The sequence below is a fragment of the Pelobates fuscus genome, chromosome 3, assembly GCF_036172605.1.
Source record: "Pelobates fuscus isolate aPelFus1 chromosome 3, aPelFus1.pri, whole genome shotgun sequence".
NCBI lineage: Eukaryota > Metazoa > Chordata > Amphibia > Anura > Pelobatidae > Pelobates > Pelobates fuscus.
The window spans coordinates 220,396,347-220,410,045 of record NC_086319.1 but is presented as its reverse complement, the minus strand read 5'-3'; the positions used below and the strand labels follow the sequence as shown (position 1 = coordinate 220,410,045).

General features: G+C 48.3%; 1 protein-coding gene across 1 annotated transcript in view; it reads right to left on the bottom strand.

Moving 5' to 3' along the window:
- The window catches only part of COG5 (component of oligomeric golgi complex 5), a 498,415-nt gene that overhangs the window by 471,450 nt on the left and 13,266 nt on the right, over positions 1–13,699 (bottom strand). The window contains exon 3 of the mRNA XM_063448101.1: positions 13,216–13,273. Coding sequence (XP_063304171.1) covers positions 13,216–13,273 — 58 coding nt within the window. The remainder of the gene's footprint in view (positions 1–13,215; positions 13,274–13,699) is intronic.

The following is a 13,699-nucleotide window of genomic DNA, read 5'->3' as shown; positions in this document are numbered from 1 at the left end:
CCACACTGTAACCTTTTCTCCCCCTGCCCCCCGTCGCCTTTTCTCCCCCTGCCCCCCGCACACTGTAACCCTTTCTCCCCCTGCCTACCTACTGTAACCCTTTCTCCCCCTGCCCGCCCACTGTAACCCTTTATCCCCCTGCCCACCCACTGTAACCCTTTCTCCCCCTGCCCACCCACTGTAACCCTTTCTCCCCCTGCCCACCCACTGTAACCCTTTATCCCCCTGCCCACCCACTGTAACCCTTTCTCCCCCTGCCCACCCACTGTAACCCTTTCTCCCCCTGCCCACCCACTGTAACCCTTTCTCCCCCTGCCCACCCACTGTAACCCTTTCTCCCCCTGCCCACCCACTGTAACCCTTTCTCACACTGCCCCCACACTGTTACCAGTACACACACTCCCTCCCACACTGTCACCCTCACCCTCCTGTCTCTGCGTGTCCTTTTGTGTCAGTGTGTGTATCTGTGTACATGAGTAGCTGTGTATCTGTGTGTGGGAAACTAAGTGCCATTGTTTGTATCGCTGTGTCAATGTGTGTATTTGTGTGTCTGTGTGTGTGTGTGTGTGTGTGTATACACCGCACACATACTCCATACAAAAAAAACATACTTACATTGAAACGCACATTGTGTATATGTATATTTTATAAACACAATATACACACACTGCATCCACCACACACACACATACACACTGCAATCAAACGCAAACATTACAAACACACCCCTGCATTAAAACACTAAAATGATCTACAAACACCCCTTCATTCAAACACCAACACTACCCACAAAAAGCACACCTGCATTTAAAGTCCTACACTACATATACAAACACCCCTGCGTTCAGACGCAAACATTACAAACAAGTACACCACTACATTCCAATAGCAACAGTACATACAAATACACCCATACATGCACACATATACTTAATACAAAAACATACTTGCATTCAAACACTGCTCACAAATATAACCCTTCAATGATGTGCAAATGGTAGATCTCCATCTGGCATATTATTGTGAAGTTCTCCGACAAATGGAGATCTACCTTTTGGTCACACTTTCACTAGATGGGGGCCCAGAAAACATACTTGCACCAGGGTCCTCTCTACATTAGTTCCACCACTAGGATAATCAACGTGAGGTGCCTGGATAACAGGGGAAGACAAGAGCATTTCTGATTCTGAGTCTGTGAGCAAGCAATTGTATGTCTCTAAAACTGATTGCCATGATGTGTAAAGTTTCTGCCTCTAAAACTGCCATCATATATCAAATTGCCATGTTATGCCAATTGTATGCATCTAAAGCTGATTGCCATGGTGTGCCAATTTTATGCATCTGACTGTTGGCCATGGTGTGCCAATTGTATGCTTCTGAAGCTGATTGCCATGATGTGCCAAGTTTTTGCATCTAAAAGTGATTGCCATGATATGCATCTAAAGCTGATTGCCATGGTGTGCCAAGTTTATGTATTTAAAGCTGCCATGATGTTCCAATTGTATGCCTCTAAAACTGATTGCCATGATGTACCAATTGTATACATCTAAAGCTGATTGCCATGGTATGCCAATTGTATGCATCTAAAGCAGATTGCCATGGTGTGCCAATTGTATGCATCTAAAGCGGATTTCCACGGTGTGCCAATTTTATTACATGACAGGAGGCTTCGTATTTTGCATATCTCTCTTTACTAAAACTCCATAGCAGTAAAGTGATAACAAGAACCAATCAAAAAACAGTAGGAGGTATAGTATTCCCAGTGAACAGGCTCCTCCTCCTCTTTCTTTACTGCTCCATCAGCAGACAGGTCAGAATATTGAGCTCCTCATATTTATTCATTATTGATTTTATTTGACTTTGTTAACCTTGTTATTTTCTGTTTTCACTCTTATTTCTTATTGCCTCACTTTGCTTATTTCTTATTGCCTCATTTTCTATTTTTTTTCCAAATTTGCTTGGGGCTCCTTTATTTACCTTTGCCCTTCTTACTCTGGGCACCCTGATATCCCTCCCGGTTTTCCGTTTTATTCCGGACATTTTCACCGTTTTTTCAGTCCCCTTTCACTAAGGAATCCTTGGCTACACAGCCCTTGCCACTCCCGGCCGCCTAACCGCGCGTTTTAACGCTCCGGCCAGCGGCCGGATCTACTTTCCCACACTTTCAGTGTGACGGCGGCCATCTTGGATCTCGCGAATCGCGAGACCCGCGGCCGCCATTTTGGAGCCTCACACACACTCGGTTGCTGAGATCTGCATCTACTCGGATCCTCCAAGGTAAGCATATATATTTATATCCTTTTCTGCTCAGGTTTATGTTAATCCGCCTGTTGTCACATCCAGTTGCTCATACATATCCCATTACTATTTCAGATTGCTATCAACTCACATTGCTCTCATCCAGGCAGGGGTCCCCACAGACAGTCTCTGTTACTCCTGTGGTATATGTGCACTATAGGGCTCAATACCCTGTGCTCCTTGGGGTGAAACCCCATAAAGGTGAATGCCTATCAGAGCTCTACTGTTGTAACCTCTGTATACTGGGTGCTGCCCAGGCTGCCTATCAGAGCTCTACTGTTGTAATCTCTGTATACTGGGTGCTGCCCAGACTGCCTATCAGAGCTCTGCTCTTGTAACCTCTGTATACTGGGTGCTGCCCAGACTAAAAACCCAATACTACCCTGCTGGGGTTATATCTGGTACTGCTGGTACCATAACTACCGTAGGATACTCTCCTAACGTTGACCCCTGCCTTACTGCCCTCTTAACAGTGCCAAGTCCTTTCCTAACATTATGGAAGACTCACAAACTACCCCAGTGGATTTTCAATCCATGGTTAATGCAGCAGTGGCTGCGTCTATGGAAAAGGCCCTATCACACATGATGGCCGCTCAACCAGAACGCTCCAAACCACGCCACATACGCCAAGACACAGTCTGAAGACTCTGAAACCCAGTCTAAAGACGACACCCGGGCTGGTAAACGCCATTGGAAAGGGGAAACAGACCCCAAATTGAACAAAAGCAAAAGACCCACCAAGCGGAGCAAAACGACAACATCTGTCGCCCCTGCTCCTACCCAAGTTCTATCCTCAGAGGAGGAAGAAGATATCGATGGCACTATGGCCATCTTGGATGAATGGCAAGCTAACGCGTCCCATTCTGACGACGACGCCTGGGACTCAAGATCTAAACCCTTTCATGCAGGGGATTCAGACTCTCTCGCTGCAGAATGGCAATGGACAGGGGACAACACCCTGCCTCAGGACGAAGCTATCCTGGACCCCATGGGCCAGACACTCTTCGATCCACGTAACATCAGACACCCCCGCTCGACAGACTGGACACCACCGGAACACCTGGCTAAGTTTATGCACTTTTGGATGCGTAAACCCATGGACAAGGTAGTTCGTAACCGACTGAGATCGGAATGCCCCCGCCCTTCCCTACCAGATCAAGTAGCCATGACACCTGAATTTGACCAAGTAATCACTACTTTCATGAGTAGAGGCGGTCACAACCCCCGCCGCGGGGTGGAGAGGGGATTCAAAGGAGTCCAAGACAAACTCTTAGATACCTCCGGACCCCTATCACGCATCATGTACCTAGCAGACAATGCTTTCCAACGGGCAGACCAATTCGATGCCGACATGGTCAGGGAATGGGCTCATGATATCCGCGAATGGGCTCAACACGGTTTTTGTTTCCTCGGAAACGCAAATGTGGCCCTCTCATCTGAGAGGCGTAAGGCAGCACTTCTCCGAATAGACGGGAAGTTGGTGGATTTGGGCACCAAGGAACTCGGACCTCTGGCACAGGGCAAGTTATTTGGAGACCCTTTCCTAAAGGAATTGAATCGCCACGTCAACGTCTTCACCTCGTTGAGTAAAGCCCAGACCTCAATGAGGAGGGTTTTCAGACAATACCCCACTAGGGGTGTTTTTGGACGGGCTGGCCGCCACAGTGGCCGTGCTGCCAGCCGTTTCTGGCCATCAGGCCCCCGATCCTCAAGACCGCAACCCTTCTACCAAGAAACGGGATACCGCCAGCCTTTCACCTTCTCAAGAGGCTCAGACAGAGGACGCAGTACCCGAGGACGTGGCAGATCCCGATTCACTCCAGGTAAGCTATCATCTACCTATGACCACCTTGCATGCAGGTCGTCTCTCTCTTTTCTCTCAGAACTGGACGACCATTTCGTCAGACGCTTGGATACTCCAGACGGTACAGGGATACATCATAGATTTCGTCAGCACACCTTACCAAGAGTCCCCACCACGACCGATCAACTGTTCGACAGAGGACTCAAAGCTCATCCAAGCCGAACTTCAGGAACTCTACAACAAAGGGGCGATAGAACCCGCCACAGACACCAGAGGATTCTTCAGCAACATTTTCTTAGTGAAAAAGAAGACAGGAGACCTCAGACCGGTCATAAACCTACGTACACTCAATGCTCACGTGGTCTACCGCCACTTCAAAATGGAGGGAATCCACCTTTTACGGGACCTCCTACAAGACGGCGACTGGTTCACAAGATTGGATCTCAAGGATGCCTACCTGTCAGTACCGGTACATATCGACAGCAGATGCTTCCTCCGCTTCCTGTGGAACGACCAACCATGGCAATTCACTTGCCTCCCTTTCGGCCTCAGTTCGGCCCCATGGTGTTTCACCAAACTGTTGAAGCCGGTAGTTACTCATCTGCGCGCAAGAGGAATTCGCTGCATTATATACCTGGACGACCTCCTAATCTTCTGCTCCGTCAAGTCAAGACTCAGACTACACACACGTTTTGCCATGGAACTCCTAGAATCCCTAGGGTTTACGATAAACCATCAGAAATCCGCTACAACTCCGTCCCAAACCATACAGTTCCTGGGTTTCGAAATCGACTCGGTCTCCAGCACGCTCCGACTACCGACGACCAAGATCGCAGCGATTCGGAAGGAAATCCGCAAGACGATCCGATGCCAATCAGTTCCCCTACGCAATCTAGCTCGAATCGTAGGCCTTCTCTCGGCATCCATCCAGGCCATCTTCCCGGGCCCGCTCCACTACAGGGCGATGCAACGCCTCAAAGCATCCTTCCTCCGCCGGAACCCCACTTACGATCAACCCGTACCAGTGACGGCAGAAGTCCGTGAGGAACTTCAATGGTGGCTGGACAGCATGCAGGCCTGGAACGGCCGAGCTATCTTCGGCGAAACCCCAGATTTCGTACTGGAGTCGGACGCCAGCCTTTGGGGTTGGGGCGCCACGAGCGAGGATGTATCGACAGGGGGAACCTGGACTCCACAGGAACTCAACCTACACATCAACTGCCTCGAACTACTGGCAGGCTCCTTCGGCATACGCAGTCTGGCAAAGGACAAATCGAATTGTTGCATTCTCCTCAGGATGGACAACATCTCAGCCGTCCGCTACATCAACCGCTTAGGCGGAGCCCGCTCACGACTCCTATCCGAACTCACGAAAGAGGTGTTCGACTTCTGTCTCCCACGCAACATTTCCCTCAAGGCGGAATACCTCCCAGGGGAGACGAATTTAACAGCCGACTGGTTCTCTCGACATTGGAGAGACGGCAGCGATTGGATGCTGGATCCAGAGATATTCAATGCCCTCTCGAGAAGGAGAGGACCCTTCCATCTAGACCTCTTTGCATCCCGCAACAACAGACAAACGCCAGACTTCTTCAGCTGGCTCCCGGACCCAGAATGCAGAGCAGTGGACGCTTTCCTCCATCTCTGCTTGGACCTCCTGGTCCTCTTGGTGCTTGGAACGGGACCTCAATCCACTTACGGCACCTATTCCCACAGTCCTGAACTTCCTGACGTCACTTTTTACAACAGGAAAATCTTATAGGACCATTAACGTAGTCCGATCAGCGATCTCAGCGGCCCATATCCCCATCCAAGGAATTCCGGTGGGCAAGGATCCTATGGTATGTAGACTACTGAGGGCCATGCGACTCAAACACCCTCTGGCCCCCAAATACAATCAACTATGGGATGTGGACCTCGTCCTCAACTTCTTAAGAGAATGGCCGCCTAACGACAGACTCTCACTCCGCCAACTTTCAGCCAAAATGACGGTGTTGCTCTGCCTAGTTTCCTTTCGTCAGGTATCCGACGTTAGAGCCTTCGAAGCCAATGCCTTCTCAATGGATCCTGAAGGGGTGACATTCCATGTCTCCCGACGCACCAAATCTAACTCTACCACTATTTTTTATCCCTTTTTCCTCACGGAACCCCAATTGTGCGTGGTCGCAACCTTACGCAGCTACATGACGGCTGCCGCCTCTCTCCGCCCGACTCCCTCCGGTCAACTTCTGATCTCCTATGTCAAACCTCACAATCCAGTTTCCTCTACCACTCTCGCTAGATGGGTACGCTGGATCTTGTCACTAGCAGGCGTAGACGCCTCTTTCGGGGCACACTCGGTGAGAGGCGCGGCTGCTTCTTCGGCCTTTTCAGCCGGAGCTTCACTATCAGATGTCCTACGCACAGCTGACTGGTCCCGCGAATCCACTTTCCGGACCTTCTACTTTAGACCGAACTCCTGCGCGGCTTTTTCCTTATTACATCAGCGTTAAAAATGCAAAATACGAAGCCTCCTGTCATGCATTCTGTAAATATCTTAAGTCATGATTGTTGTGCCCTATGGTTCTTTAGAAAGAAATGTATGTATTACCGATATATTACTATTTAATTATATAATCTTACATAAAAATACTGTACGAAAGTCTCCCATGCTTTCAAAGTCTCTAGACCAAAGACTAGTACCTAACCTATTCCACACTCTCGTTTCAGCGTAACTCAACGTGGACCTCCAACTATCGCTACGTGGATTATCCCAAGTTTATCCTAACTGGTTTGGATTGATTCCCCAAGTTTCCCTTACACTCCACATGGATGGTCCTAAGACTCTCGGATTTATTCTTCTGTTACAGACCCAAGACTGGTTTTCGAATCAACATTATTTGAACTTTGCCGTCTGCGTGTCACGGTAATATACCCCAACACGCAGGAATAGTTCACAGTCAAGAGACAAGAAACAGAGTTCGTCTACCGGACCTTAGAATGGCCGGACTAGGACGAGAGAAAGACAGAGTCAGAACAAGCCGAGGTCAAGGGAACTGAGAGACAGCGTAACGTAGAACAAGCCGAGGACTGGTACACAGAGGACAAAACAGCGGATAAGCAAGCAAGGATAAGGAGAGAGCGGAGTCAGGAACAAAGCCAAGGTCAAGCACCAAAAAACCAACTGAACGATACAAGCACTAAAGGGAACTGGACAGAAACCACGATAGGGCAAGGAGCAAGGGGAAACAGGTGAGTATAAAAACCCTAAGGTTCACTTTGATTGGCTCCTGTCATATCCACGCCCCCAAAACGTGAGTGAATGGGGAATGTGGCCTGACAGGGGCCAATGGGAGACTGATTCTAATTTAGTCTCCCACTGTCCCTTTAAGAGCGCGCCCGAGACGCGCGGCGCGCTCTTAGTGTCGGGCGGGACATGTGACCGCTTCTCGCGGTCACTGCCCGCCTGACTGATCCCATCGTTGGCTGAGCCGCGCGCGGCTCGTGCAGGAGCAGGACCGCGCGCGGCGAGAAGGGAGGACCCCGGCCGGCCCCTGGAGAGGGTAAGTACCGCTACAGTACCCCCCCTGAAGACACGCCCACCGGGCGGGGAGGAGCAGGCCTGGCAGGAAAACGAGCGTGGAAAGAACGCACAAGGCGAGGAGCGTGAACAGCGTCAGCGGAAATCCAACTGCGTTCCTCAGGCCCATAGCCCTTCCAATGTACCAGATATTGGAGGCGACCCCGAAGCAAGCGAGAGTCAATTACAGCCGCCACTTCAAACTCCTCATGGCCCTCCACCGAAACCGGAGGAGGAGGGGGAATATGCCGAGTAAAACGGTTGCACAGGAGGGGTTTTAACAAGGAGGTATGAAACACGTTAGGAATGCGTAGATTTTTTGGAAGATCCAATGCATACGAGACAGGATTAACCACATGTAAGATACGAAAAGGACCAATAAAACGAGGGGCCAACTTCATAGAAGGCACACGAAGACGAATATTGCGAGTAGAAAGCCAAACCCGGTCTCCCACCGCATAGGATGGAGCCGCCCTGCGATGCTTGTCAGCGTGAACCTTCTGGCGAGCAGCTGAGGCCACCAAAGAACACTGAACCTGCTCCCAAGTATTACGTAGACTAGCCAAATGTTCGTCCAGAGCTGGCATGCCCTGTAAGGAGAATGCAGCTGGAAGAACCACGGGATGCCGGCCATAAACAACGTAAAAAGGGCTGTTACCGGAGGATTCATGAGCAGCATTATTACGAGCAAACTCAGCCCAAGGAAGCAGGTCAGCCCAATTGTTCTGATGGTGGGACACGAAACAGCGAAGATACTGCTCCAGAGATTGGTTGGCACGTTCAGCAGCTCCATTAGACTGGGGGTGGTAGGCTGAAGAAAACGAGAGGGAGATACCCATCTCTGCACAAAACGCTCTCCAGAATCTGGAAATAAACTGGCTACCCCTATCGGACACGATCGAAGTGGGAATACCATGCAACCGAAACACCTCCCCGGCAAAGATAGAGGCAAGTTCCTTGGATGATGGCAATTTGACAAGAGACACAAAATGAGCCATCTTAGAAAAACGATCCACAATCATCAGGATGACCGTTTTACCATTAGAGGGAGGTAATTCAACAATAAAATCCATGGATATATTGGACCATGGCCTCTCGGGTATGGGCAACGGATGCAACAACCCACAAGGAACTCTGTGGGAGGACTTCATACTGGCACAAGTGCTACAGGCATTAACGTAATCGGTGACGTCCTTGCGCAAGGAAGCCCACCAGAAATATCTAGAAACTGCTGAGACTGTCTTAGAAATACCAGGGTGTCCAGCAGTTCTAGTGTCATGATATAATGACAAGATGTCTCGTCTCTCTGGTATATCAACGAATAGCTTATCAGCAGGCCTCTCCTCAGGAGCCAAGTTTTGTTTAGCCTGAATAGTCTGTAAGAGAGAAGACGAAATAGAAAGAACAGTAGTCGCTATTATTCTGTCAGGCGGAATGACAGGGGTAACATCGACCTCGAGTTTGTCAGTAGTCTCGAATTGTCTGGACAGAGCGTCAGCTTTAGTATTACGATCACCCGGTCTGTAAGTGATTATGTAATTAAAACGAGACAAAAACAGAGACCACCTGGCCTGCCTAGAAGACAATCTTTTTGCTTCACTAAGGTATGAGAGGTTTTTGTGATCCGTTAAAATGAGGATAGGATCCCTGGTACCCTCTAGCAGATGTCTCCATTCCTTGAGCGCCAAAATGATAGCAAGGAGTTCACGATTGCCTACATCATAATTCCTCTCTGCTTTGGACATCTGTCTGGAAAAGAAGCCACAAGGGTGTAACGGCTTTTCAGGTGAATCTCTTTGAGACAAGATAGCACCTACCCCTATCTCAGAAGCATCAACCTCAAGAATAAAGGGCAGTGAAGGGACAGGATGCTGTAAAACAGGAGCAGAGGCAAATGTAGCTTTCAAGAATTCAAAGGCCTCGAGTGCTTCTGGTTTCCAGACATGAGTATTACCATCCTTCTTGGTCATTCTGGTTATAGGCGCTACAATGGCAGAAAACCCTTTAATAAAACGCCTATAATAATTAGAGAACCCCAGAAAACGCTGAATGGCTTTCAAACCCTGGGGCAGAGGCCATTCCATAATGGCAGACAGTTTCTTGGGATCCATACGAAAACCCTTGGCAGAGATTATATAACCCAAGAATTGGACTTCAGATTGATCAAATGAACATTTTTCGAGTTTGCAATAGAGACCGTTAACCAGAAGAGTTCTCAACACTAATTTAACATGCATGTGATGAGTCTGTAAATCATTAGAATAAATTAATATGTCGTCCAAGTATACTATAACGAATGTATGTATAAATTGACGTAGGACATCATTAATAAATTCTTGAAAAACTGCTGGGGCGTTACAAAGACCAAAGGGCATCACAGTGTACTCGTAGTGGCCACTCCTGGTATTGAAAGCAGTCTTCCACTCGTGATCCTTTTTGATACGTATGAGGTTGTAAGCACCCCTAAGGTCCAATTTAGTAAAAACTGTGGCCTGTTTAAGCCTATCAAAAAGTTCTGTGATCAAAGGTATGGGATACGCATTTTTGACGGTGATTTTATTAAGGCCCCTATAGTCAATACAAGGCCTTAATTCGCCATCTTTCTTAGACACAAAGAAGAACCCAGCCCCTGCCGGGGAAGAGGATCTTCTTATAAATCCCTTCTCTAGAGATTCCTTGATATATTCCTCCATAACCAGATTCTCCTGAGGAGATAAAGGATATATTCTCCCTTTGGGAGGCATCGTACCAGGTAATAAATTAATTGCACAATCGTAAGGCCTGTGAGGTGGCAATCTTTCAGCCTCCCTTTGATCAAAAACAGATTTAAGAGACAGGTACTGAGAGGGTATGATCGTAGGCACGGGAGGAATATGAGTAGAATTCAAAGGGGTGACTTTAACAACACAAGACTCTTGGCAAGAATCACTCCAAGAAACTATTTGTCCTGCCTCCCAATCAATGGTGGGATTATGAGTACGTAACCAAGGATACCCTAAGACGAGGTGAGAGGAAGGAGAAGTAATGATCTGAAACCGAATGGTCTCAGAGTGTAACACCCCTGTAGACATATGTAGGGGAACAGTCTCATGTGTGATAATAGGAGAGCATAATGGTCTACCATCTATGGCCTCAACGGCCAAGGGTGTCTCCTTCTCTCTGGTGGGTATGTTATTCTCCTTGACAAAACTGGAATCAATAAAGTTTTCGGCCGCTCCGGAATCAACCAGGGCTAGTATATTCCCTGCTATGCAGTTACTATCAAGGTGCAGGGAAACAGGAAGAAGTAACTTATTAAGAGGCAAATGTGAGGACTGTGATGTCACACCCAAGGCCAGTCCTCTATACGGTCTTAGGTGCGATAGTTTCCCGGACGCACGGGACATTCTTGTCTCATATGACCCCTCCTACCACAATAAAGACAAAGTCCCTCCTTTCTCCTATAAAGCTTTTCAGCGTCGGTAAGTTTAGCAACCCCTAACTGCATAGGTTCCTCCTCAGAACCTTTAGATCCCTCGGGAGTCTCAGCTCTAGGGGAGTTAAAGGGAACAAAATGTCTATTTCTGGACCTGGTATATAACCTGTCACGGATCCTGTTATCTATATCGATAAGATAGTCAATCAGGTCCTCCAGGGGTACAGGGAGGTCCTTAGCTGCTACCTCATCTAAGATAGTATCAGACAGACCTTCCATAAAGGCAGTAGTAAGGCCATTATTAGTCCAATCTACCTGTGAGGCAAGGGTCCGGAACTGAATAGCATAATCGGCTACAGATTTAGATCCTTGCTTTATTCTCATTAATGCCCTGGCGGCATTTTTTGACCTTTTAGTCGTGTCAAATGTTCTACGGAACGCTGTGAGGAAGCTATTAAAGTCGTGTACCATAGGCCCATTAGCCTCCCAAATAGGATTTGCCCATTCTAGTGCCTTATCCGTAAGCTGGTGCATAAGAAAACCCACCTTAGATCTGTCAGTGGGAAATGAACGTGGGTACATTTCGAAGTGGAATTCCACTTGATTAAGGAATCCCCTACATGTCTTAGCGTCCCCTCCATACCTAGGTGGCGGGGTTAGATGTGCAGAAGCATTAGACATATTAGCTGTGTCCGGTATAGGGTTTACAGGAGGCGTAGGTACAGGTACCGGAACAGATCTGGATAACAGTGTCTGGATGGCTTGAGCCATTTGATCCATACGGTGATCCTGTTCTGCGAATCTAGCCTCATGAGTGGCCATCTGTTGACCTAAACCTGCGGGGTCCATGGCCCTATCGTAATGTCACGGTAATATACCCCAACACGCAGGAATAGTTCACAGTCAAGAGACAAGAAACAGAGTTCGTCTACCGGACCTTAGAATGGCCGGACTAGGACGAGAGAAAGACAGAGTCAGAACAAGCCGAGGTCAAGGGAACTGAGAGACAGCGTAACGTAGAACAAGCCGAGGACTGGTACACAGAGGACAAAACAGCGGATAAGCAAGCAAGGATAAGGAGAGAGCGGAGTCAGGAACAAAGCCAAGGTCAAGCACCAAAAAACCAACTGAACGATACAAGCACTAAAGGGAACTGGACAGAAACCACGATAGGGCAAGGAGCAAGGGGAAACAGGTGAGTATAAAAACCCTAAGGTTCACTTTGATTGGCTCCTGTCATATCCACGCCCCCAAAACGTGAGTGAATGGGGAATGTGGCCTGACAGGGGCCAATGGGAGACTGATTCTAATTTAGTCTCCCACTGTCCCTTTAAGAGCGCGCCCGAGACGCGCGGCGCGCTCTTAGTGTCGGGCGGGACATGTGACCGCTTCTCGCGGTCACTGCCCGCCTGACTGATCCCATCATTGGCTGAGCCGCGCGCGGCTCGTGCAGGAGCAGGACCGCGCGCGGCGAGAAGGGAGGACCCCGGCCGGCCCCTGGAGAGGGTAAGTACCGCTACACTGCGATGTCGCTAGTTGAAAGAGGGGGAGGAGCCTGTTCACTGGGAATACTATACCTCCTACTGTTTTTTGATTGGTTCTTGTTATCACTTTCTTTACTGCTATGGAGTTTTAGTAAAGAGAGATATGCAAAATACTCGCCTCCTGTCTTTATTAAAATTAAGATTATTAGTACACTAAAGCTAGCATAATCTTCAATTGTATGCATCTAAAGCGGATTGCTATAGTTTGCCAATTGCATGCCTCTAAAGCAGTTTGCCATGGTGTGCCAATTGTATGCCTCTGAAGCTGATTGCCATGGTGTTCACTTTTTAAAATACGCATTAAAAGCAAGTGGGTCTCGAAAAATTACTGTTTTGAAAAGTGGGTCTCGGCCCATAAAAGTTTGGGAAGCCCTGCTATAGTTTGTCCCTGCAGGCTTTTTAATGTAAACACACACTGTGTGCAGCACTGGCGTTAGTTCATATGGCAAGTCATATGGGTGGGGCATTGTGATGTCACTGGGGGGTGGGCGGGATGGGGGGACGGCAAATCTTTCTTTTGCCTAGGGCGGCAAAAATCCTTGCACCGGCCCTGCTAACCGAGGTAGGCATGACAAAAACCTTTTAAATAGCTCACCTTCTAAAGACTCAATTCCTGTTGCTTGAGCCAAAAGATCTTCATGTCTGGCAACGACCTACAAGATAATTTCAAAAGAAAAAAAGAATAAAAACAAAACAAAAATTAGGAAGGCATCAAATTGCAACAGTAGTCCCCTGATGCTCTACAATCCAGAACAGCCAAATCCTGTCCTGCAGACAGGACTGGGCGCAGGCAGTTATAAAAGAAGAGCAAACTATTGTCACATAAGCAATGTTTAAAGGACCACTCTAGGCACCCAGACCACTTCAGCTTAATGAAGTGGTCTGGGTGCCAGGTCCAGCTAGGGTTAACTAATTGTTTTATAAACATAGCAGTTTCAGAGAAACTGCTATGTTTATCAATTAGTTAAGCCTTCCCCTTTTTCCTCTAGTGGCTGTCTCATTGACAGCCGCTAGAGGCGCTTGCGTGATTCTCACTGTGAAAATCACAGTGAGAGCACGCAAGCGTCCATAGGAAAGCA